Source organism: Microcaecilia unicolor, chromosome 5, assembly GCF_901765095.1.
Source record: "Microcaecilia unicolor chromosome 5, aMicUni1.1, whole genome shotgun sequence".
Lineage (NCBI taxonomy): Eukaryota > Metazoa > Chordata > Amphibia > Gymnophiona > Siphonopidae > Microcaecilia > Microcaecilia unicolor.
The window spans coordinates 199,982,551-200,006,749 of NC_044035.1; the positions used below are offsets into that span (position 1 = coordinate 199,982,551).

Sequence of the window (24,199 nt, forward strand, 5' to 3'; positions counted from 1 at the left end):
AACATATCAGTGGTTCTGAAGTGAGATAAAATATAAAGAAAGGAGAGGATAGTTCTCTGTTAAATAGTTCTTACCTGAAGCAAGCAGAAATAAAGAAGGGAAAATATATTTCCTGGAGAATAGCCAATTAGCAATGATGCTCTGAATCAGGACAGAGAAAAGTCTCCTGCAAAATATGGCTAATTCTAGTTCTTTGTGTGCAGGTATTCTTATAGAAAAAGTGATGTCACCTCTCCCCCCTCCTACACCAATCGAAGGTAGCATAGGTGTCCTGCCAACACCCTATTGGTACATTTGACCTTGACCTTCTTAGGTAACTTGAAGAAAGATGTATATTCCAGTAATGAAAGCTTATCACAGCTTGTGATTAGCCAGGGATATCTGCATTCCTGCATGTAGCTACTAGCAGAGACCAACAACCAGATACAGAAAAGACAGAGGGGGGATGGGAGGCAGTGCAGCACAGGTAGAATAGAACATCTTTTTACACTCTGTTAGTTGTTGGAGTTGTGGGGGGTGGGGGGAAACATCGCCTCCTGCGCGTCAGGCAAAGGACCCACCGCCATCTTGGGCTCCGAAACATGGGGCTTATCCGCCTCTTTTTTTACCGCTTTTGGTGGCATTTTGGGCTCCAATCTCGTAACAAAATGGTCCATGCACTCACGGATCCTTCTTGTTGTGTTTGCTCGGTATTAGGGGTCAGGTCGGCACTCACAAACGATGCAGAGGGTTCAGCCTAAGAGAGGAGCTTTCCTGCTTCCGCTCCTCTCAACACATCACTTGATCCCATTACTACTTTTGTAATTCGCTTTGTACCTCACAGTATTCAGAAGAATATAGCTCACATTAGACTACATTATATTAGATTAGGAAGCATTGATTCTGCACACATGTGAGGAAACCAGAGCCCTCTTTGTAAAAGTGAAAGCACAGACAGTGGAGTGAAAGAAGGGACATGGAGGTTACAGAAAGGTAGAAGTATAGTGTGGGAGGTTGGGAGAGAGCAGTGTAAGCACAATGATAAAGAAACTGGGTTGCTGGGAACGGCTGATGTTGCTGGAGTGTGGTACATTTGTAAATTAAGACAAGCTGGAACAAGTACTTGGTGGGCAAATGAACTAAGCTGACTCACCAGAGAACAAAGGATGCATGGCCTTCTATTAATATCGGACTATATATTCTAGCATGGAGAAAAGTATCTTGAGATGGGTCTATTGTCTGGCTTCTGGTGCCTGAAAAAACTAACATACTGTATGGGACTGACAGACAGATGATCAAAAGCAAACACCAGCGCTAGAGGCTGCTAGCACCATACTAGCGCCGGCGTTTGCTACCGCCCCATGATCAGAGCCCTCGAGCACGTGAAACAACGCGCTCAAGGGCTCTTTGCGCAAGTAGCATGCTAAACAGGGCTTAGCACATTCATCGCCAATGATCAGCGGTCAGCACACCAAAATTTGGGTCGCTGGCCGCGGCAAACCCTATGCCAGCTCCAAGCTGGACCACCAGGGATTCGACCGACAACGCTGGGGGGGGGGGGGGGGGGGGGGGAGTTGGGGTGGGCTGGAGGTCCCTCCTGTTGCTCACTGGGAGGGGGAGGGGGGGTTTGGCCGGTGGCCACTGGACCACCAGGGACCATTTTCCGGGGGTTTGGGGGGGCTGGAGCCCTCCCTGAACCTGGGGGGGGGGATCGTCGGGGGGACCGGAAGTCCGCCAGACTTCCAGCCCCCATTGCTCGGGGCAGGGGTAGTCAGGGCCTGGTGGTCCCATGGACCTCCAGCCCCTGTGTTTGACAAGTTTGGGCTTTTGACAGCCCCGACCTGTCAAACAAGTGCGGGAGGATCTGGTAGAATGCGCCTTAAAGGCTACAGGCGGAGACCGGCCTGCAAGCAGATAAGCTGAAAAGATAGTTTCTTTGAGCCAGCGGACAATAGTGGCTTTAGACGCTGGAGACCCTCTGCGAGAACCGGATAGCAAAACAAACAGATGATCAGAAGTCCTGAAAGAGTTAGTAACTCGCAGATACTGCAGCAGAGTCCTGCGCACATCCAAAAGGTGCAGCTGCCCAAAAGATTCTGGAAACTCTTCCTCTGAAAAAGAGGGCAAGAAAATAGGCTGGTTTAAGTGAAAGGCTGAAACCACCTTAGGAATAAAGGAAGGCACGGTCCGAACCGTGACTCCGGACTCTGAAAATTGCAGAAATGGGTCTCTACAGGACAGCGCCTGGAGCTCTGACACCCGTTTCGCCGAGGTAATGGCCACCAGAAAAACGACCTTCAGTGTCAAGTCTTTCTCCGATGCTCGCCGAAGCGGCTCAAAAGGAGATGCCTGCAGGGCTTTCAAAACTAGCCCCAGGTTCCAAGCTGGACAGGGTGCTCGCACTGGAGGTCGGAGCCGAAGCACCCCTCTAAGAAACCATGCCACATCTGGGTGAGCAGCCAAAGACACGCCTTCCACCTTACCACGAAGGGAGGCCAACGCTGCCACCTGCACCCGCAGGGAATTATAGGCCAAGCCTTTTTGTACACCTTCCTGCAAAAAGTCCAGAATCGGCGAGACAGGAGCCCGCATTGGAACAATGGCTCTGGAAGCACACCAAGACTCAAACAGGCACCAAATCCTGGCATAAGCCACAGAAGTGGACCGCTTGCGGGCTTGCAGGAGAGTGGAAATAACTTTATGGAATAACCTTTATCCCTCAATTGCGCCCTCTCAATAGCCATGCCGTAAGACCAAAGCGGCCGGCGTCCTCCATGGCTACCGGTCCCTGAGTCAACAGGTTCGGTACCAGAGGTAACGGCAGAGGAGCCTCCAGGAGCATCTGTCGGAGGTCTGCATACCAAGGTCTCCTTGGCCAATCCGGGGCGATGAGGACCACTTCTCCTGGGTGCAGCCGAATCCGCAAGAGCAGGCGCCCTATCAAGGACCATGGGGGAAACACAAAGTAGACCCGGAGGCCAGGGTTGAGCCAAGGCATCCAACCCCGCCGAGCGAGGATCTCTCCGTCTGCTGAAGAAGCACGGGACTTTGGTATTGGCACTTGTCGCCATTAGATCCATCACGGGCTTGCCCAATTTGGCACAGATCTGCAGGAATACTTCGTCTGCCAGATTCCATTCTGCTGGATCGATCTGATGCCTGCTCAGATAATCGGCCTGCACATTGCTCTGACCTGCAATATGAGCTGCCGACAGACACTGAAGATGCAGCTCGGCCCAGTGGCAAATCAGTTCGGCCTGCGCGGCTAGTGCTCTGCACCTTGTTCCGCCTTGTCGATTTATATAGGCCACCGTTGTCGTTTTGTCCGACATCACTCTGACAGCCAATCCTTCCAGGGTCACTTGAAAGGCCAGAAGCGCCTGAAACACCGCTTTCAACTCTAGGCGGTTGATGGACCACTCCGACTCCTCGGGTGGCCATAGACCCTGGGCATGCTTCCCCTTGCAGTGTGCGCCCCAGCCCTTCAGGCTGGCATCTGTTACCACTAGGCACCAAACGGGGAGCGTCAACGGCATTCCTCGCCGCAGCATGCTGTCCGAGAGCCACCACTCCATGCTGAGACGGGCCGCAGGGAGCCAAGTAAGTCTGCATTGGTAATCCTGAGAAATAGGAGACCATCTCCGGAGTAGGGAATACTGTAGAGGTCTCAGGTGCGCTCTCGCCCAGGGTACCACTTCCATCGTGGCTGTCATCGATCCCAGCAGCTGGACAATGTCCCAAGCTCGCGGGCGGGGCATCCTCAGGAGCAGACGGACCTGATTCTGAAGCTTGCACCGCCTTAGCTCGGGTAGGAACACATAGCCCGAGACTGTGTCGAACCTGGCCCCCAAAAACTCTAGAGATTGTGAAGGGGACAGGTGACTTTTGGCCATATTGACGACCCAGCCTAGAGATTGCAGTACTGAGACCACTCTGGCTGTAGCTTGTAAGCTCTCTGTTGCAAAGTCTGCTCTGATGAGCCAGTCGTCTAGGTACGGGTGAACCCTGATACCTTCTCGCCTGAGAAAAGCAGCTACTACCACCATTACCTTCGAAAAGGTTCGGGGAGCTGTGGCGAGGCCAAAAGGCAAGGCCCTGAACTGGAAATGTTTTCCCAACACCGCAAACCTCAGAAACTTCTGGTGCGGGGGCCAAATCGGTATGTGCAAGTAAGCTTCTTTCAGGTCTAGAGACGTGAGAAACTCTCCTGGCTGAACCACCGCAATGACGGAGCGCAGGGATTCCATGTGGAAATGCCGCACTCTCAGGGACTTGTTCACTTCTTTTAAGTCCAGAATAGGGCGAAATGACCCACCTTTTCGCGGCACCACAAAGTAGATGGAGTATCGGCCGCAGCCTTGCTCGGCGGGAGGCACCGGGGTCACTGCCCCTAACTGAATCAGACCTTGTAAAGTCTCCTCCACCGCCGCCCGTTTGACGGCAGAACCGCATCGGGACTCCACAAACACGTCTCTTACTGGGGCGTTGAATTCTAGTCTGTATCCATCTCTGATCAGGTCCAGAACCCATTGATCTGAGGAAATCTTGGCCCACTCCTCGACAAAGAGGGAAAGCCGTCCTCCGATGACAGGCATCGAGGAGAGGGCCGGCGCACCATCATTGAGAGGGTCGCCCCTGAACTCCTGGTCTTGAGCCACCGGCTGCGGAACGCTTGTCCGAGCGAAAGGAGTTCCTCTGCTGACCACGGGCACGTGAAGTGAACCCAGCAGAACGCCCCTGGCGGTACCTTCTAGCTTCACGGAAGCGAGGTCTGTACGAGGAGTGGACCGCCTGGCCCTTAGAGGAAGGCCTCTGCCTATCTTCGGGCAAGCGCTGGGGTTTTGAATCACCCAGGCCTTTCACAATTTTCTCTAACTCCTCACCAAATAGGAGAAGTCCTTGAAAAGGCAACTTCACCAACCTTTGCTTAGAGGCCATGTCGTAGCCAAAGACGACGGCGAGCCGCCACTGCTACTGCCATTTGTTTAGCCGAAGCTCTGACAAGGTCATAAAGGGCATCAGCCAGAAAGGACAAGGCCACCTCCATCCGCGGAGCCACATCCAAGAAGGGCTCCGCTCCATCTCCGGGCTGAGCCACTGCCTGTTGCAGCCAAGCTAGGCAGGCTCTCACAGCATAACAGCTGCATGCAGACGCCCGAACAGTGAGACCTGCAATTTCAAAGGACCGTTTCAACGCTGTTTCCAGCCTACGGTCTTGAACATCCTTCAGGGCAACACCTCCTTCAACAGGGAGGGTAGTTCTCTTTGTCACCGCAGTGACTAGGGCATCCACTGTAGGCATTTGAAAACGAGCCATATGTCCCTCATGCAGAGGGTATAACTGCCCCATAGCCCTGGAAACTCTCAAAGGTCCCTCGGGGTCAGCCCACTGAGCCGAAACAAGCTCTAGGATGGAGTCATGCAAAGGGAAGGCCCGAGCAGCTTTCTTGGTACTAGCCATCCTGGGATTACCCGAGGAGGCCATGCCACTGTCAGGATCTTCAATCGAGAGGGCCTGCAGGGTATCTGAAATAAGCGCTGACAGCTCATCACGGTGGAAAATCCTCACCGCGGAGGGATCATCCAGATCCTGTGGTAAATCCGCACCTGACTCTGGTTCCTCAGACCAAGAACGTCTGTCAGAGTTCTCCGAATCCTCACACCCCGACCACGGGGGGGGAAAAAGGTGCACCACAATCTGAAGGGGAATTAACCCTTCTGCGCTTATCTTTAGGCCAAGCATCCGGGAAAAAAAACCTCACTGGGCAGTCCCAGGCCAGAATCCATCGGGGGGGGGCAATCAGAGGAGCCTCAGGCAACCCTTGAGGAAGGGTTCTGTTCATCATGTATGCTTTATGCAGCAAAAGCACAAAATCCGGGGAGAAAATCTCACCCTGGGCACCCAAATCCTGTCCGGTGCTAGCCACTCCTGAAATAACCTCATCTCGAGGTGCCCCACCCGGCTCAGGTCTCTCCGTGTCCACGGAGGCCGCGCCATGCGGTGTAAGCAAAATGGCGCCCGCTGCCAGCTCAGAGCGGGAAGAAACATCGTTCGCCATGCTCGGGCCGGCTCCTACGCCAATACAGCACGATTTACAGAGCCCTGCTGCTGATTTGCGCTTGCCACAAGTGGAACAGCGCTTTACATTGTCCGCAGCCATCGCCGAAAAACGGCGGTAAAATCCAAAATGGCGGTTTCGCACCAAAATCGCCCCGATCGCGGGCCCACCCCGGAGGAGTTGGAAAACACTTTTACCTCAAAGGATCTAGTGTACAACTACGATCCTGCTGAAAATCAGGTCAAAAACCTCTGTTCCAGCGTCTCTGCGTTTAAAAACGCGACGCAACTTTTTTTTTTTTTTTTTTTAAGCTATGAGGAAAGCAGAGGTATTGAAGACTCCGGAGGCTCAGATGAGTGGGAAAGGCAGGGAAAGGGCGAACCTATATGCCTGCATCCACTGTTGGTGGGTAAGGACAGGGAAAGCAAGGCAATATGTCCACATCCACAGAGGTATGGGTAAGGCAGGGAAAGGGCTAACCTATGTGCCTTTAAAGTGAAGCTGCTATAGCCTCCAACACCCCCGTTAACAACTGGCAAGCCAGGAACCACCTCCCGGCAGATTTTTCTGGAGCTCGAACAAGCTGCAGCCACCCTGCTAAGGGAGATAGAGAATACTGAAGAGGCAGCAGAGCTAGCTGGCCAAGAGGGCACTGTGAAAGTTTGAGTGCTCTCTATCTCCCCTGCTGGTTGATGGACATAACCCATACGTAATGGCTTCATCTGCTTGATGACAAGGAAAAATTATTTCAAAAGAATATCATACTTCATTCAAAAATTATCTATTTGTGCTTTGCAATTTAATGGATCAAAACAACCAAATAGCCTTCCATACGGCAGCAATTTTTTTTTATTCACAGTGTGTAAAAATGTCAAAATATATGATAACGATTGAACTTAGCCACCCTCCCAATTTCAGCTGGGGAATCTGAAGAACAGGAAAATACCCAAAGTTAGTGGGACAAACATTTTGAATATAGACCTGCAAGTCTTCCCTTCAGAAAGAAGGCCAAAAACAGACTTGTATTCCGCTCCCATGCACATTAGAAATGGATGAAAACTTACAAGTTACTAAAACAACTTTTTGATCGTTGAATCTGTACACCTAACAGTAAGGTAAACAAATGGGTATATCATGTTATTGCAATCTTTTAAATGTATCTGCACTACAAAAGGTGTATGACTTCTAGGATTTCAAAAAGATCAAGAGAGATAATTTGGTGGAGATAGAGCAGAGGTACTTACAAACTGACTCCTTGATGGGAGGGCACAAAAGAGTTCAGCCTTAAAGAAAGTCACGCTTCTTGAACTAGAAGGAAATGAGTTTGATTTGCACAGAGCAACCATAACAGGGAAGAATGGAAAAAATAAAAATGAGAAAGCACAAAGAAAATAAGATGTATAAGGAGAGTTCAGCCTTAAAGAAAGTCACGCTTCTTGAATTAGAAGGAAATGAGTTTGATTTGACCAGAGCAGCCATTACAGGGAAGAATGGAAAAAATAAAAATGAGAAAGCACAAAGAAAATAAAAAGTATAAAGATAGCTTTGGATGGGCATGGGCGCAATGCCTCAACTCCACCCCCCCCCCCCCTAATGTTGTGGGTGCTAATGCTGAATTAGGTCCCCTGCTCCTACTGCAAATATGAGGTCCTTACCCTTTACTCCCCCTCAAATTAAGCAGACAAACAACACTGATGATGGAAAGAATAAAGTTAGTTTCTGTTTCCATACCTGTATAATTATACATAGCACAGGACATATCAATGGTTTGTTCAAATTCCACGTTAGTAACATTTGAAAGCCATGTCCGAAAGTTTTCAAACAGCACTTTCCTGAAGCAAGAAAACAAAAACACACACATGACAAAAAGAACAGCAGCATGCTCTCTTTCCTGTAGTACACAAATTACTAACAAGTCTGGGGTCAAATTTCAAAAGATTTAACCAGTTTATTCTGAAAATTTACTGGTTAAATCTGACTGGTTTAAAATATCTTCTTCACCATCTAATGTTCTAAATCTGGATTTAGTTGGTTGAAACGGGGCTTGAAAGTGTACATTTTCAATATGATGTCTCAATCCGAGTTTGGATGTTTTGCTGAAATGTCCAAAATCAAGAGGTGAACATAGCGATTTTTGAACCAAAAAAAAGTCTCTTTTTGTTTCAAAAATGGCCATTTCCTAGATGTTTTGTACACTATTTGCGCTTGGTTCATTTTTATTTTCTGAACATTTTGGTAAAAAAAAAAAAAAAAGCCCCCGTCCAAGTGAAAAGTGCACAAAAACAAGCCATTGGGACTTATGGGGGGCATTACAGGCCACATAGACATCCCAGTGGAGCACCCTAGGGGGCACTGCAGTGGACTTCACATAAAACATTCCAGGTACACATCTTACCGTTACCCCTTTATATTGTATGGGGAGCCCTCCAAAACCTACAGTACCCACCTATAACCACTACAATAGCCCTTAAGGCTGCAGGTATCACTTATATGTGGGTAAAGTAGGTTTTTGGTGTGTTTTGGACAGCTCACACTTTCCACCACAACTCTAATAGAGTGAGAGACCTGCTTGCTACTAATAGGACATCCGACTTGGCTGGTATGTATTGTTTCTTTCACATCTTTTGGGGGTGGGAAGGAGTCAGTGACCACTGGGGGAGTAAAGGGGGGGGGGTGTCATCTGGTCATTTAGGGTACCTTTTCATAACCTAGTCTTGATTGAAACAGGTCTAGACCTAAATGTCTAATTTTTAACCCTGGACATTTTTGATTTGTTCCATTATAGCAGAAAAACGTTCAAGATCTGGGAATGCCCAAGTCTCGCCCTCTTGTGATCTGGATGCACTGCAGATGAACTGCATAGAAAAAGGTCTTTGAAAATGTGTTTTGAAAATAGTGATTTGGACCATTTTGGACAAAAAAAAAGTCCATCTGCCGCTTTGTGCCACTTTTTGGACATTTTTCCTGTTTAGAAAAAGAGCCCCATAATCAGTTAACATTATATTCATCACTAACTAGTTATATATTTTTTTCTTCTCTTCTCTGTTTTGATGCTAAATGTGTTTCACCAAATCACACCTTCCATCCCACCCAAGCTTACAACATTAGTACGAAAAACCAGTATGCACTGAAGGCGCAATGAAGACTGACCAGCCTGATAAATAAACAAGAGGCTGTTGCTACGAAAACTATCATCTTGGGAACTAGTGCCTTGAAAGGACAACATGAAAGTTATTAAATCAAAATAAGTATTTACATTAAAGCATGTCCCAAAAGTAACCTAAAGTGATACAAAACACTAGGATTGCTATGAAAATGTTCATAAGTAGGTTATGTCAGCAGTATGAAAAAGATTATCAAGAAATATGTTCACCAGCAATGAAAGCGAGAACTGTTAGACCAGTGGTTCCCAAACCTGATCCTGGAGGCACCCTATCCAGTCAGGTTTTCAGGATATCCATAATGAATATTCATTGTGGATTTCCTAAAAACCTGACTGGCTAGGGTGCCTCTAGGATCAGGTTTGGCAACCACTGTGTTAGACTATTGATAGCATTAGCAATTCAAAAAAATTTGTAATTTCTTTTTTTTTAAATAACAGGAAATGAATACATATTAAGAGCTGCCACAAAAAAAGGTCAAATCCTCAGCTCAGGTATCTTTGTGGTCACTCTAAGACTGCTGGGCCCAGACATCTCAATGGCTTGCTTCCATGTGTTTTTCACTGGGATGCTTTTTGTTTGAAAATGGCTCTTAAAGATGCACTGAGCAAAAAACTATCTAAAACTAAGTGATTTTCGAACAAAAAAATAGACATCTTAATGGTTCGAAAATTACCATGTTTGGCACTGGATTTTTGGACGTATTTTTGCAACACATCCACAATTGAATGTGGATGTCATATTGAAAATGCCCCTTCACATATTACAGGGACTTCACAATAAGCCTGGGACTAGAGAGGGTCTATGTTTTTATTGAGATTACACCAAAATCCATTTCTTTTGTACAGCGAGTTCCTAGGGAAATACCCTCTCTCTGCTTTGCATTCATTCTTACAGAAGGAGCTATGGGGGTTTCTGTCAATGCAAAATATATGCTTAAATTAACAGCTTGATAGTCCAGTGTGCAGTATTACATTTTTAAGGCTATATAATTAAATTGCTACTTCAAAGGTATTTACCTGTTTTATTAATACAGCTTAATATGGTGCTTATATTTGTTATAAAGCAAAATTAAAGGATATGTATTATTGTAGTAATTATTTTGCAGAATAAGGATGAGGAGTGGCATAATGGTTAGTGAAACGGGTTGTGGACCTGGGGAACTGGGTTCAATTCCTGATGGTCAGCAGTGAGTTGAGATCCTGGGGAACCAGGTTCAATTCCCTCTGCAGCTCCATATGAACCTAGGCAAGTAGCTTAACCCTCCACTGGTCCAGGTACAACAGTGGTACAATGTACTACTTAGATTGTGAGCCCACTACAGATCCAGTACCTGTAAAATGAAACTGTAAACCACTTAGGTCTAAGCGGTATATAAATTCTAAAATAAAATGGAATACTGTGATGTGTGTTAAGATGTTGACCAGACTCAAGTCTACTATAATGGCAAAGTTTAATTTATGGGATAATAGACTCCTGAAGCAGGTCTGTGGCCAAAACACAGTACTGTGTTGAGTCTTCATCAATAAATTCTTTTCAAGCGAATGAAGTTTCCTCGCATTTTCTGGATTGCTTAGTCTATTTCCCACTGTTTGCCTGTATCTTTATGTTTATGGAGGATAGACTGTTTACTTGAGACAGAGAGTGCATTGAATCCTAGGCACTCAATCAGTCAATAAACAGAGGATTTTCAAAAGGTGTTTGACAAAATACCTTATGAACGACTCCTAAAGAAAGACATGGGATAGGAGGTAGTGTCCTTTTGTGGATTAAGAACTGGTTAAAAGATAGAAAACAGAGGGTAGCTAGAGGGGCTCCTGTCACGTTTCTCGTGGAACCTCTGGGTTAGTGAGCCCTTGGGCCACTGCCAAGGAGCGGCAGCAGCAGGCAAATCACCCAAACAGGAGGCAAGGCAGATCACAGACAGACAGGCGCAGGCCGGACTGGAGCAGCTGGACTGGAACAGAAGCACTAAGCAGCAGCAGAATAGTCCATGAATCAAGCAGAGTCTTACCGGCAGGCAGTAAAGCAGCAGGGAAACCAGGAACCACACAGAGTCGGTAGGCTGGCGGCAATCAAAAGTAAACCAGGGATCAAGCAGGGACTTGGGCAGGCAGCAAGCAGTAGAACAAACCGGGAAACACGCAGAGTCTTGGGCAGGCAGCAAAGCAGTAGAACAAACTGGGAAACACGCAGAGTCTTGGGCAAGCAGCAGACAGTAGAATAAACCAGGAAACACACAGAGTCTTGGGCAGGCAGCAGACAGTAGAATAATCCAGTAACACAAGCCAGGTCAAAAACAGGCAAAGCAAGCATTCAGGGCAGGAATCACAACAGACCAACAAGGACAAGAACAGGACTGAAGACCTCTGTTGCCAAGGCAAAGTCTGAAAGTTCCCAGGTGCTTAATAAAGACCACATACAAGGGAGTTCACCAGATAAGGGTGCTGCTAAGTTCCAAAAATCCCAAGCCAGTCGAGGAAGTGACGTCACCGTCAGAGATGGCTGCTTGATGTTTGAGCTCCGTCAGGGCAGCAGTGAAAACAGCGATTTTCCCCCAGCGAAACCGCGATCGCGAATTTAGGCGGTCAGAGTCCGGAGATCGATGGCAACCCGAAAGCGCCTGGAGAAATTTAAATATAGCGCTGATCAGCGGGACGGAGCGGCAGCATCGAGTCGCACCCAGCGCAAGGCGCGAGACAAAATGGCGGACGCAGACTCGGGCTCTGATACGGAGGGGCTGATGGAGCAGCAAGAAAGCGATACTGAACTCACGAAGCAGGAGGTAACGCGCTGGTTTAAAGCGCTTAAAGCTGAAATGGCGGCAGTGAGGAAAACAATCAAGGATGCAGTGGTGGACATCCAGAAAGAGGTGAGGGAAATTGGCAGCAGGGTGGAACAAGCTGAGGAAGCACTGGAGCACGTGGAGGGAGACATCTTGGAGTTGAAAAATGAGATTGGCTCTCTGCGTGCAGAGAAAGATAAAATGCAGCTGGATCTTGAGGACTTAGAAAATAGATCCAGAAGAAATAATTTAAGATTCAAGGGGGTCCCAGAAACGGATCAAAATATGGACTGCACTAAGGTGGTAAAAGCAATTTGTGCCTTTATCTTGGCATCTGAAGGAGATGAGCACATGATTGGAGACGGGACTGAGATAAAATTTGATAGGGTACACAGAAGCCTGGGACCCCGAAGAGATAAGCAGCCCAGAGATATAGTGGCATGCTTTAAGGATTATAAGATTAAAGATCTGGTCTGGCGTAAGGCACGATTGATGGGTGAAATTCCCTGGGACAATCAAACAGCGCTAGTATTTCAAGACCTGGCCCTGGGCATGCTGCAACGAAGACGAGAATTTCGGGACTTGACCAAGTTTCTTCAACAGGCTAATTACAGGTACAGATGGGTTTTCCCGTTTGGCTTGCAGCTTACAGTAGAGGGCCAAACGAGGCGAGTGACCTCGCTGGTTGAAGCGTGGAAAGTGCTGAAGGAGCTAGGCTGTAAGAATTTGCCTCCTGAAGGAGATACAGGAAAACCAGGAAAAGTAGCAACCGAGAAGAGAGGATCGTCATGGCAAAAGGCGGGTTCTCGCAAAGGGCCGGGCTCCCACAGGCCAGAAATGGACAGAGTACTCTGATGGAAAGTATGAGAGACTACTGGTTTCAGTTCACCACAGTTATAGGTTGTTGAGTAGCCCTGGAGGGTTGCCAGACAGGGTTTGCAATAATTTTCTTCTGTTATGAGTTCAGAGAATGGATGTCTATTACACTGTTATAATGTAATGAGTTTGGGAAAGGAGGAGCGGAGGGAGAGGGAATAAGAATTTGGGGGGAGGGGGGGAAAACAGAGGGGGGGAGGGGGAGCCAGCTCTGGCGAGGGGTTATTTCCTTACAGTACTAGGCTGGCGGCAAATGGTACCACTCAGCAACAGGGGAGCGGGAGGGGGGTACAGGGAGGGAAAGGGTTGAGGGTGGGAACTTGGAATGTGAATGGGTTAAATTCGCAGAGGAAGAGAAATTTGGTATATCGGGAGTTACAGAGGAGTAGATGGGATATAGTCTTGCTGCAGCAGACACACATTAGACGCCGAGAGGCACATTTATTACATCAGAGGGCTTACAGTGAATGTATTGCACACTTTGATAAAAGAGGGGGAAAGGTGGGCGGTTTAGTCATTTATATTCGGAAAGGGATTCCATTTGTAATTGATGACATTTATAGAGATGAATTGGGGCGCTGTTTAGCGGTCAGAGGGCTCTTATATGGGAAATCTGTGACAATTGTGAATATCTATGCACCTAATTCAGGTCAGGGAGAGTTTTTTGAGCATATAAGGGAGGAGCTTCTTCAATTTCAAAGAGGTGGGATGATTATGGGGGGAGATTTTACACAAGCCTTATACTCTGAGTTTGAGGGCACTGGCCTCACGATTAGATCTCCTAGAGGTTTGGAGACTTAAACATCCGACCCAGAAGGCATATACATTTTTTTCTCACTCTCAGAACTCATATACACGTATTGATATGATTTGGTGTAGCCGGGTCTTATGGGAACACGTTTTGGATGCAGATGTGGGGTCTATCTCAGTCTCTGACCCATGCCCCAGTAGAACTTGACTTGAAGGGGTTGGGAGAAGAGGACAAACAGAGATTTTGGAGGCTTAATGAGGGAATTTTGGGCGATAAACAGGTATGTGAGGACTTACGCAAGGTAATTCAAGATTATTGTAGTATGAATGACATGGGGATGGTATCGGAGGGCACACTCTGGGATGCTTTAAAGGCGGTGGTACGGGGTCACCTAATTAAATGGGGCGCCAGGAAAAAACGGGAACGGGAGGCGAAAGAACTGGAAGCCAGGGAGAGGCTAGCCTACTGGGAGCGTAAGCATCAGGAAGGGGGGTTAGGAGAGGAGTTGCGGGAGGTACGTAAATGGAGGGCGGCCTTGGATCAAATACAGGTTGAACGGGTGGAGTTCCTGAGGAAACGTCTCCAGCATAAGTTTTTTGAATTTGGCAATAAGTCAGGGAGGATGCTGGCTAACTGTTTGAGACACCGTCAACGGGATTCGCTGATTACCAAAATTAAAGGGCAGGGGGATCAGATCCTTTATAAGGATAGAGATATTAGGGATTAATTTTTGAAATTTTATAGTACACTATATACTAGCACTATTGGGGTGGAGGGAGGTGAAATTAGAAAGGAATTGTGCTCTCTTAGGTTGCCCAAGTTATCTCGTGAGGATTGTGAAAAGCTAGAGGCCCCCTTTCATTTGGAGGAAATTAGGCAGGTTATAAAAGGACTTAAAGGAGGGAAGGCCCCAGGAATAGATGGATACTCTGCAAAGTTTTACAAAATCTTTGCTGGGGAGGTAGGGCCGTTGTTGGTAAGGGTGGGCAATGCTTGTTTTCAGGGCAGCTCCCTCCCATCTAGTATGTATGAAGCTGGTATATCGCTCATACTGAAACCAGGCAAAGACCCTTCCGCATGTGGGTCTTATAGACCAATTTCACTAATTAATTTGGATGTTAAGATTCTCTCCAAGGTCCTTGCGAACAGACTAGGGGGGATATTGCCCAAATTAATCCACCCAGATCAATCAGGGTTTGTGGCGGGGAGACAAGTAGCCGATAATATACGTCGTACACTGCATATTATTTGGGAGGCTCAACAGAAGGGTCGATCTATGGCTTTGCTAAGCACAGATGCTGAAAAAGCCTTTGACAGGGTGGAGTGGCCCTATCTATGGGAGGTATTAGGGCATCTAGGTTTTGGAGAGGGGTTGATAGGATGGTTGCAAAGGTTATATGAAGGACCCTCGGCGAGGATCAAGGTAAATGGGGGGTATTCTAATGCATTTAAGATAGGGAGAGGTACGAGGCAAGGCTGCCCACTATCTCCCTTGTTGTTTGCGATATCAATTGAACCGCTGGCGCAGAGGATAAGGGAAATGGGTGACATAAAAGGGATGGTAGTAGCGGGCAGGGAACACAAGCTGACATTATTTGCTGACGATATTCTGTTTTTTATCACGAGTCCCCTGACGACTCTGCCAAACTTGGTGAAAGAGCTCAATCAATTTGGTAGGATTTCAGGTTTTAAGATAAACTATGACAAGTCTGAAGTTCTGGGGGTGTCTATCCCACAGGGTCGACTGGTAGAAATGCTCCAGGGGTTCTCATTTCGACTAAAGAAGGGCAATATAAAATACTTAGGGGTCCAGATACCCTCTGAGTTGAATCAGCTATATTCACTAAATTATGGACCGTTGTTTCAACAAGTACATAGAGATATGGCGGGATGGCAGGGTAAATGGCTATCCTGGTGGGGGAGAATAGCTACAGTACGAATGAATATCTTACCCTGGATTTTGTTCCTGTTCCAGACTTTGCCTGTGCAGGTACCTAAAAGGGAAATAAATAAGCTTCAGGGGGAGATTATGAAATTTATATGGGGGAGTAAAGCTCCGAGAATACATAGGAAATTGATGTGGAAGTCGGTAGACCTGGGGGGAAGGGGGGTGCCCAATTTGGAATGGTACTTTTGGGCTGCACAGGTAAAGTTTGTAGTGGCATGGAGTCAGGAGGCTCCATCGGTGGTGGCTAGTTTAGACCAAGAGATGGTGCAGGGTTATAAGTTGAAGTCGGTTATATGGGCTTCAATAGAACCGAGGGTATACGGTCAAATGACAACAAACCCATTTGTGAACCATCTGTTGACCTTGTGGGCCTCTTTCAGAACCAGGTTCTGGCTAAAGAGGAAAACTTCCACACTGGCAGGTATAGGTTGGGAACCGGCTTTTCAAGTGGGAATGGGTCACCAGGTTGCAGGGTGGTGGGAAGAGGAGGGGTTGATTTGTTTCAGGGATCTCCTGGATGATGGGGAGTTAAGACCCTTAGAGGAGATCCGGGAACAGTGTGGGGGAGGTGCGAGAGATACTTATTTTTATATACAAGTCAAGCATTATATGAGCCAACAAGGGTGGTTGAGGAGGGACCCGGAAGAATATGAGGAACTTGAAAATTTGTGGGGATCATTGGGGAAATGAGAAGAGTTATATCTATGTTGTACAAATTGAATAGAGGTAGATCTTTTGAGAAATGTGCTTATATGATAAAATGGGAACAAGATCTGCAACGGGAGTTTACAGTAAATGAGTGGAAGGCTATAGTAGTAGAAGTCAAAAAAGCTTCGAATTGTGTGTTGTTAAAAGAAAATGCCTTTAAGATATTGTCGCGGTGGTATTATACCCCGCATCGATTACATGCTATGTTCTCCTCGGCATCCTCCCTGTGTTGGAGGTGTGGAGATGAGGAGGGGACTTTCTTGCATATTTGGTGGTCGTGCCGGACTCTACAACCATTTTGGAAGACAGTAACGACAAAAATTTCAGAAAGCACGAATAAGCCGTTCCAATGCACGCCGCACTGGTGTCTTTTGGGTCTCGGTAACAGAAGAGGAACTAAATGGCAAAGACGCCTTAAGAGGATTTGTTTAACAGTGGCTAAGAGTGTCATTGCAATGCACTGGAAGAAACAGATGGCTCCCTCAGAGCTGGACTGGACTCTGAAACTTTCCCTGGTCGGGGAATTGGAGCAACTAACAGACAAAAGAATGGGAAGGTACAACCCATCTTCTGAACTGTGGTCTCGATTTCAGCGATTAACCCAATAAGGACAGTTGAAATAGAGCTGGGAGGGGGAGGAGGGAGGGGGGGGGAAACATGGGGGAAAAATGAATACATTTACATTGTTGTATTGTAATGATGCTTAATAAAAATATTCAAACATTAAAAAAAAAAAATCCCAAGCCAGTCTGGAAGGCTGGAAGATCCGGTCCGGACCAACATGACTTCTGGAACATGGGAAACAGCAGACAGACAGTTCATCACAGCCACCAGGTCTGACCACCAGGTGGCGAGATGAATGAGAGAATGAAACAGGGGCACAACTGTGACAGTTCCCCAGGGGTCTGTGCTAGGACTGCTACTTTTTAGTATATTTATAAATGATCTAGAATTGGGAATAACCAGTGAGGCAATTATATTTGCTGAAGACAAAGTTATTCAAAGTTGTTTAAATGCAAGAGAATTGTGAAAAATTGTAAGAGCACCTTATGAGACTGGGAATTCAAACAGCAGATGACATTTAATGTGAATAAGTGCAAAATGATGCATGAGAGAAAGAAAAACCCAAACTAAAGATATGTGATGCAGCATTCAACATGAGGAGTCACCACCCAGGAAAAGGATCTAGGTGTCATCGTTGATGATACGTTGAAACCCTCTGTTCAGTGTGCAGCAGTGGCTAAGAAAGTAAATAGAATGTTAGGAAAGGAATGGAGAACAAAACTGAAAATATTATAATGCTTTTGTATCACTCCATGATGTGACTTCACCTAGAATATTGCGTGCAATTTTGGTCACCACATCTCAAAAAAGATGTAACAGAATTAGAAAAGGTACACAGAAGGGAGACAAAAATTATTATGGGGATGGGATGACTTCCCTATGAGGAAAAGCTAAAGAGGCTAGAGCTCTTCAGCTTGGAGAAGAGCCAGCTGAAGGGAGATAAGATAGAAATCTATAAAATATTGAGTGGAGTGGAAATGGTAGACATGAATTATTTGTTTACTCTTTCCAATAACACAAGAACTAGGGGACACATAAAGAAGCTACTAAGTAGCACATTTAGAACAAATTGGAGGAAATACTTCTTTACTCAACGTGTAATTAAACTCAGGAATTCTTTGCCAGAGAATGTCGTAAAAGCAGTTAGCTTAACAGGGTTTAAAAAACGTTTGACTAATTTCCTAAAAAAAAAAAAGACCATGAGCCATTATTAAGGTACATTCTTTGTGGATACATTTAAACCAATGATCCCATTTCTAAATGGATTATTAATATTGAGGGGAGAATTTAATAGCTGTATACAACTGGACAAGGATTTCACAACAAGCAGAATTAGATATACATATGCATCTAGGATTACTTGATGCATGGAGAAAGCATAACGCTCACATAAAAGACTATACTTTCTTTCAGTGCCACATGGGACATATTCTGTACATAAACTGCTTTGGTTGTACCACAGAAAAGCAGTACATCAAATCCACAACCTTTTACCCATTTTTACAGCACCCTGAGAGAGCCAGGGGGCAGAGCCCAAGCTGAGGCAGGCCCCGATTTCTGCTTTTCTGTGTGCCAAGGCATCAGGACATAGTACGATTATCATATTTGATTTTTTTTTCCAGAACTCACTAGCTTTCCTGGCTACATGATTGATCTCATCATCCTACCTCTCCGGAATACATTTAGACTCTCCTGTTCATATCTTACCCTTCATTATCCAGAATGCAACAGCATCAAGTACAAATCCACGTATACTACCTCCTTCTCTTTCATCAGCACTCAGCTTTGGAACTCTTTGCCAAAGACCATTAAAACCATCACCAACCATCTAACTTTCAGGAACTCTCTAAAGACCATGTTATTTGGAAGTGCTTATCCCACTGCCTCTGCATGTGTCTCCATTATTGGAAGCGCATCGATCTAGAGACATTTTGGACACATTCCCCTTCCCTCTTCCCTCCAGGTTTCCCTAATCCTTCCGTCCATTCCTACTGTTCCCCAAAATCTCTTGTAGGTTTTTCTGCTGTATTAGCTTCATTTTACTGCATTGGCGTCTGCCTCTGTGGTCCGTTGTAAGCCACATTGAGCCTGACACTGTTGGAAAACTGTGGGGTACAAATGAGATAAATAAAATTTGTTGCTACGTGCCTGCATTCACAGGCATTGGCTGCTGAAATCTGACCATGTTGGGTAACTATCACAGGGTACCAGATGGAAGAGGGAGGGAAGCCTTGAGTTCATAATTCTTTATTGCAAGATGAAGACTTAAAGAAAGCTTACAACAGCTAGTGTATTATTCCAAAAGAGGGTAAAGATCATGCTGACTGTCGAACTTAATGACCATTATCAGTCTCAAATGCTGCTGAGATTCTGGCCAAAATGCTAGCTACCAGCTCTATCTCCTTATAAATGCCGATGCCAGCAACCCTGTCTCACCCTGGTTAAGGTGGAGCCCATCCTTTCGGAATAGGCTCCCTCTTCCCCAGAATGTTGCTCAGGTCCTAAGAAATCTAAAACCCTCCTCCGTGCACCATCATCTCATCCACGCATTGAGACTCCGGAGCTCTGCCTGTCTCTTGGGCCCTGCGCGTGGAACGGGTAGCACTTCAGAAAATGCTACCCTAGAGGTTCTGGATTTGAGCTTTCTACCTAAAAGCCTAAATTTGGCTTCCAGAACCTCTCTCCCAAGCGGAGTGCACGGGAAGGGGTGTAGGGAAGGACGAGTGTGGAGATATACTGGGGAGCAGCAGAGTGAGTACATTTATAGGTTAGTAGAAGAGCCTGATAGTAACATAGTAGATGACGGCATAGAAAGACCTGTACAGTCCATCCAGTCTGCCCAACAAGATAAACTCATATGTGCTACTTTATGTATATACCTGACCTTTTTAAGGGCACAGACCATAGAAGTCTGCCCAGCACTAGCCCGGCCTCCCACCACTGGTGCTGCCACCCAATCTCCGCTAAGCTTCTGAGGATCCAATCCTTCTGAACAGGATTCCTTTATGTTTATCCCACGCATTTCTGAATTCCGTTACCGTTTTCATCTCCACCACCTTCCACGGGAGGGCATCCCAAGTATCCACCACTCTCTCCGTGAAAAAATACTTCCTGACATTTTTCTTGAGTCTGCCCCCTTCAATCTCATTTCATGTCCTCTAGTTCTACCGCCTTCCCGTCTCCGGAAAAGGTTCGTTTGCGGATTAATAACTTTCAAATATTTGAACGTCTGTATCATATCACCTGTTTCTCCTTTCCTCCAGGGTATACACGTTTAGGTCAGCAAGTCTCTCCTCAAACATCTTGTAACGCAAATCCCATACCATTTTTGTAGCTTTTCTTTGCACCGCTTCAATTCTTTTAACATCCTTAGCAAGATAAGGCCTCCAAAACTGAACACAATACACCAGGTGGGGCCTCACCAACGACTTGTACAGGGGCATAAACACCTCCTTTCTTCTGCTGGTCACACCTTTCTCTATACAGTGTGAGCTGGTCACCCTTCCAGGATCCAGCCAGGGCTGACCCTGCTTAGCTTCCTTCACACACACAGTCACTGCTGGGCTCTACACTTCTCGGTAATTCACCAGGACTCGGCTTCAAACACAGGGGAGTTCTCTGCCTCCTCTTCTCCTTTCACAAATGTTCACCAACACCAGGCTTCTTATAACCAAAGGTTTTATTAGTTGCTGTTTAACAATCTTCATGGCTTATTTCTTCTTTAACTCAAACATTTCTTCTTCAACTCAAACATAACAAAAAGGCATTTACTCAGTGTTCTAATTAAACCCTTTTCAGACAAAGTAGTTCCTCAAACTTTCACAGTTCAAACAGCCAAACACAAGCATTTACTTTTCCTTCTCAGAGGGTAGTGCCGCTGTCACCTTTTCAGCAGAGAGCTTCCCCAGCGCTTCCATCTCCACCCCTTTAGGCTCTTCCCCCCTAATTCCAGGCAGGACCCAGCCCATAACCACCTATACCTGTTTCCAGCCCAGGACTATCCTTGGTTCTAGCAATTTCCACCTGGACATTCCCCTACTGGCTCCCTCTAGTGACTCATCCTGGGCATTTCCCCCCATTTCTATGGGAACAGCGCCACCTAGTGGCCTACCCAGGATAGGACAGGCCCTTACTCTTCTGGCTACGACCACCGCCTTGTCACACTGTTTCGTCGCCTTCAGATCCTCAGATACTATCACCCCAAGATCCCTCTACCCATCTGTACATATCAGGCTCTCACCGCCTAACACATACATCTCTCGTGGATTTCTACTCCCTAAGTGCATCACTTTGCATTGAATTTTAATTGCCAAACCTTAGACCATTCTTTTAGCTTCTGCAGAGCCTTTTTCATGTTTTACACTCCCTCCGGGGTGTCCAATGTTACAAATCTTGGTATAATCCGCAAAAAAGCAAACTTTACCATCTAACCCTTCGGCAATGTCACTCACAAATATATTGAACAAAATCGGCCGGAGCACCAATCCCTGAGGCACTCCACTACCCACCTTTCCCTCATCCGAGCAAATTCCATTAACCATCACCCTCTGGCGTCTGTCCGTCAACCAGTTCCTAATCCAGTTCACCACTTTGGGTTCTATCTTCAGCCTGTCAAGTTTATTCAAGAGCCTCCTATGGGGAACAGTGTCAAAAGCTTTGCTGAAATCTAAGTAGATTACGTCTATAGCACGTCCATGATTCAATTCTCCGGTCACCCAATCAAAGAATTCAATGAGATTCGTTTGGCACGATTTCCCTTTGGTAAAACCAGGTTGTCTCGGATCTTGCAACTTATTGGCTTCCAGGAAATTCACTATCCTTTCCTTCAGCATCGCTTCCATTACTTTTCCAATAACCAAAGTGAGGCTTACTGGTCTGTAGTTTCCAACTTCTTCCCTATCACCACTTTTGTGAAGAGGGACCACATCCACTCTTCCCCAATCCCACGGAACCTCTCCCGTCTCCAAGGATTTATTAAACAAATCTTTAAGAGCACCTGCCAGAACCTCTCTGAGCTCCTTCAATATCCTGGGGTGGATCCTGTCTGGTCACATGGCTTTGTCCACCTTTAGATTTTCAAGTTGTTCATACACACACTCTTCTGTGAACGGTGCTATATCCATTCCATTCTCATATGTACTTTTGCAAGTCAATCGTGGTCCTTCTCCAGGATTTTCTTCTGTGAAAACAGAACAAAAGTATCAAAGAATGACACCTTTGTAAGAGGAATGCAGGGGCGAGTTGAATTCCAAAGCTGGAATGAGGTTCTATATGTTATTATAGCCACTGAGTGGTCCTAATGGGAGGAACAGGATTCCGGTTTAAAGGAATCATTGCAGGCAAAATGTTAAAATAGAAAGGGAGAAGTATGTTAATGAGTTTATTTTGTTGGGCAGACTGGATGGACCGTACGGGTCTTTATCCGACGTCATTTACTATGTATGTTACTATATTTAGCAAATTTGCTTTTTCTTCATCATGATCTACATAGTGGTTCGCCGCATCTTTCACATAAGCACCGCCATACTGGGAAAAGACCAAGGGTCCATCAAGCCCAGCATCCTGTCTCTGACAGCAGCCAATCCCGGCTTCAAGAACCCGGCAACCCCCCCACCCCCCCCCCCCCAAAAAAAAAAAAATTCTCTATATATAAAACGCACCTCCAATGTTCTAATGAAGCCTCAACTTCTCCAACGATCTAAAAATTGGTCATGCTGGAGATCGCTTTCTCTCCAAAAGTGTCTGCCCCGCCCTTGCGTCGAGGGCGGAGCAATGACACTGAACGAATCAAGAAAGCCCATTGGTTAATCTCTGTTTCAACTCCACAACGCAGCCGTCATTCCCATACATTCAAAACCAAACAAAATCGCCGCTGCACCCAGTCCCCCTCACCCACCCTCCCGCAGCCGCTCGCTCACCGTTCCGCCGCACCCCCTCTCCTCTCTGACTCTGGCCATGCACCAGGACGATTACTACACACGAGTGGAAGTGACCCAATCAACTACAATGTAAACAAGGAAGCCCATTGGTTAATCTCTGTTTCCATTCCCCAACACAGCCGTCATTCCCATACACTCAAAACCAAGCACACCTAGGAGCTGCTGATCCACATTGTCGTTTTTTTTTTTTCTTCTTCCATCTGAAGCACGTCTAAAGCTGTTTCTACTGGATAAACTGCACCTTAACAGGTACAGTTTATCCAAATGTAACAAAAACAAAGACAAAAGGTTTTTGTTTTCTTACTGCACACCTTTTAAATTTATTTGAAAGCTACCCATCTGTACATATGAATACCATGAAATCTAAATTAAATATCACTAAAACAGCTTTAAAAATTATTCTACCTGGTAGAAACAGCAATTTTAAACTCTGTATTTTCACATCATTTGTCAACAAGTGCCCGTGGCTGCGTCAGCCCCACCTTGCCTATCAATGTGTGTCACTGAAAGAGTATGAGGGAGCTCCAGCTGCCTGTTGGTCAGGATAAGACTTAGCTGCTGGACGCCAGAACCAGTGTCTCCTTAGGTTGACAGCAAATAGCAACCCCCCCCCCCCCCACCAAGCAGGGAGGGGACAGGACCGTGGAATTGGGAGGGGGACCCTGGAACTGGGAGGGGGACTATGGAACTGGGAGGGAGGGAAGATGACCCTGGAACTGGGAGGGTGAGGACCCTGAAACTCTGAGGGAGGGTGGGGGGACCCTGAAACTGGAAGGGACCCTGGAACTCGGAGGCAGGGGGGGATGACCCTGGAACTCAGAGGGGGGGGATGACCCTGGAACTCGGAGGGACAGAGGGAGGGATGGAGGGGGGACCCTGGAACTGGGAGGGAGGAGGGAGGGGCCCCTGGCACACACTGATTCTCACACACACACTCCCTCTCTCACGGACACACTCGCACTTAGTCTCACTCTCTCTCTCTCACACACACTCGCACATTCACTCTCTCTCACACAGTCAATCACACAAAGACTCTCTCAAACAAACACTCCGAGGAAAACCTTGCTAGTGCCCGTTTCATTTCTTTCAGAAATGGGCCTTTTTCACTAGTATATTTACATAAGTACATAAGTAGTGCCATACTGGGAAAGACCAAAGGTCCATCTAGCCCAGCATCCTGTCACCGACAGTGGCCAATCCAGGTCAAGGGCACCTGGCACGCTCCCCAAACGTAAAAACATTCCAGACAAGTTATACCTAAAATGCGGAATTTTTCCAAGTCCATTTAATAGCGGTCTATGGACTTGTCCTTTAGGAATCTATCTAACCCCTTTTTAAACTCCGTCAAGCTAACCGCCCGTACCACGTTCTCCGGCAACGAATTCCAGAGTCTAATTACACGTTGGGTGAAGAAAAATTTTCTCCGATT

The 24,199-nt window shown here is 46.5% G+C and overlaps 1 protein-coding gene across 1 annotated transcript in view; it reads right to left on the reverse strand.

Moving 5' to 3' along the window:
- Positions 1–24,199, reverse strand: part of OGFOD1 (2-oxoglutarate and iron dependent oxygenase domain containing 1) — a 683,818-nt gene that overhangs the window by 503,548 nt on the left and 156,071 nt on the right. Inside the window, 1 exon segment of the mRNA XM_030203703.1 lies at positions 7,770–7,870. Within this exon segment, the coding sequence (XP_030059563.1) occupies positions 7,770–7,870 (101 nt within the window).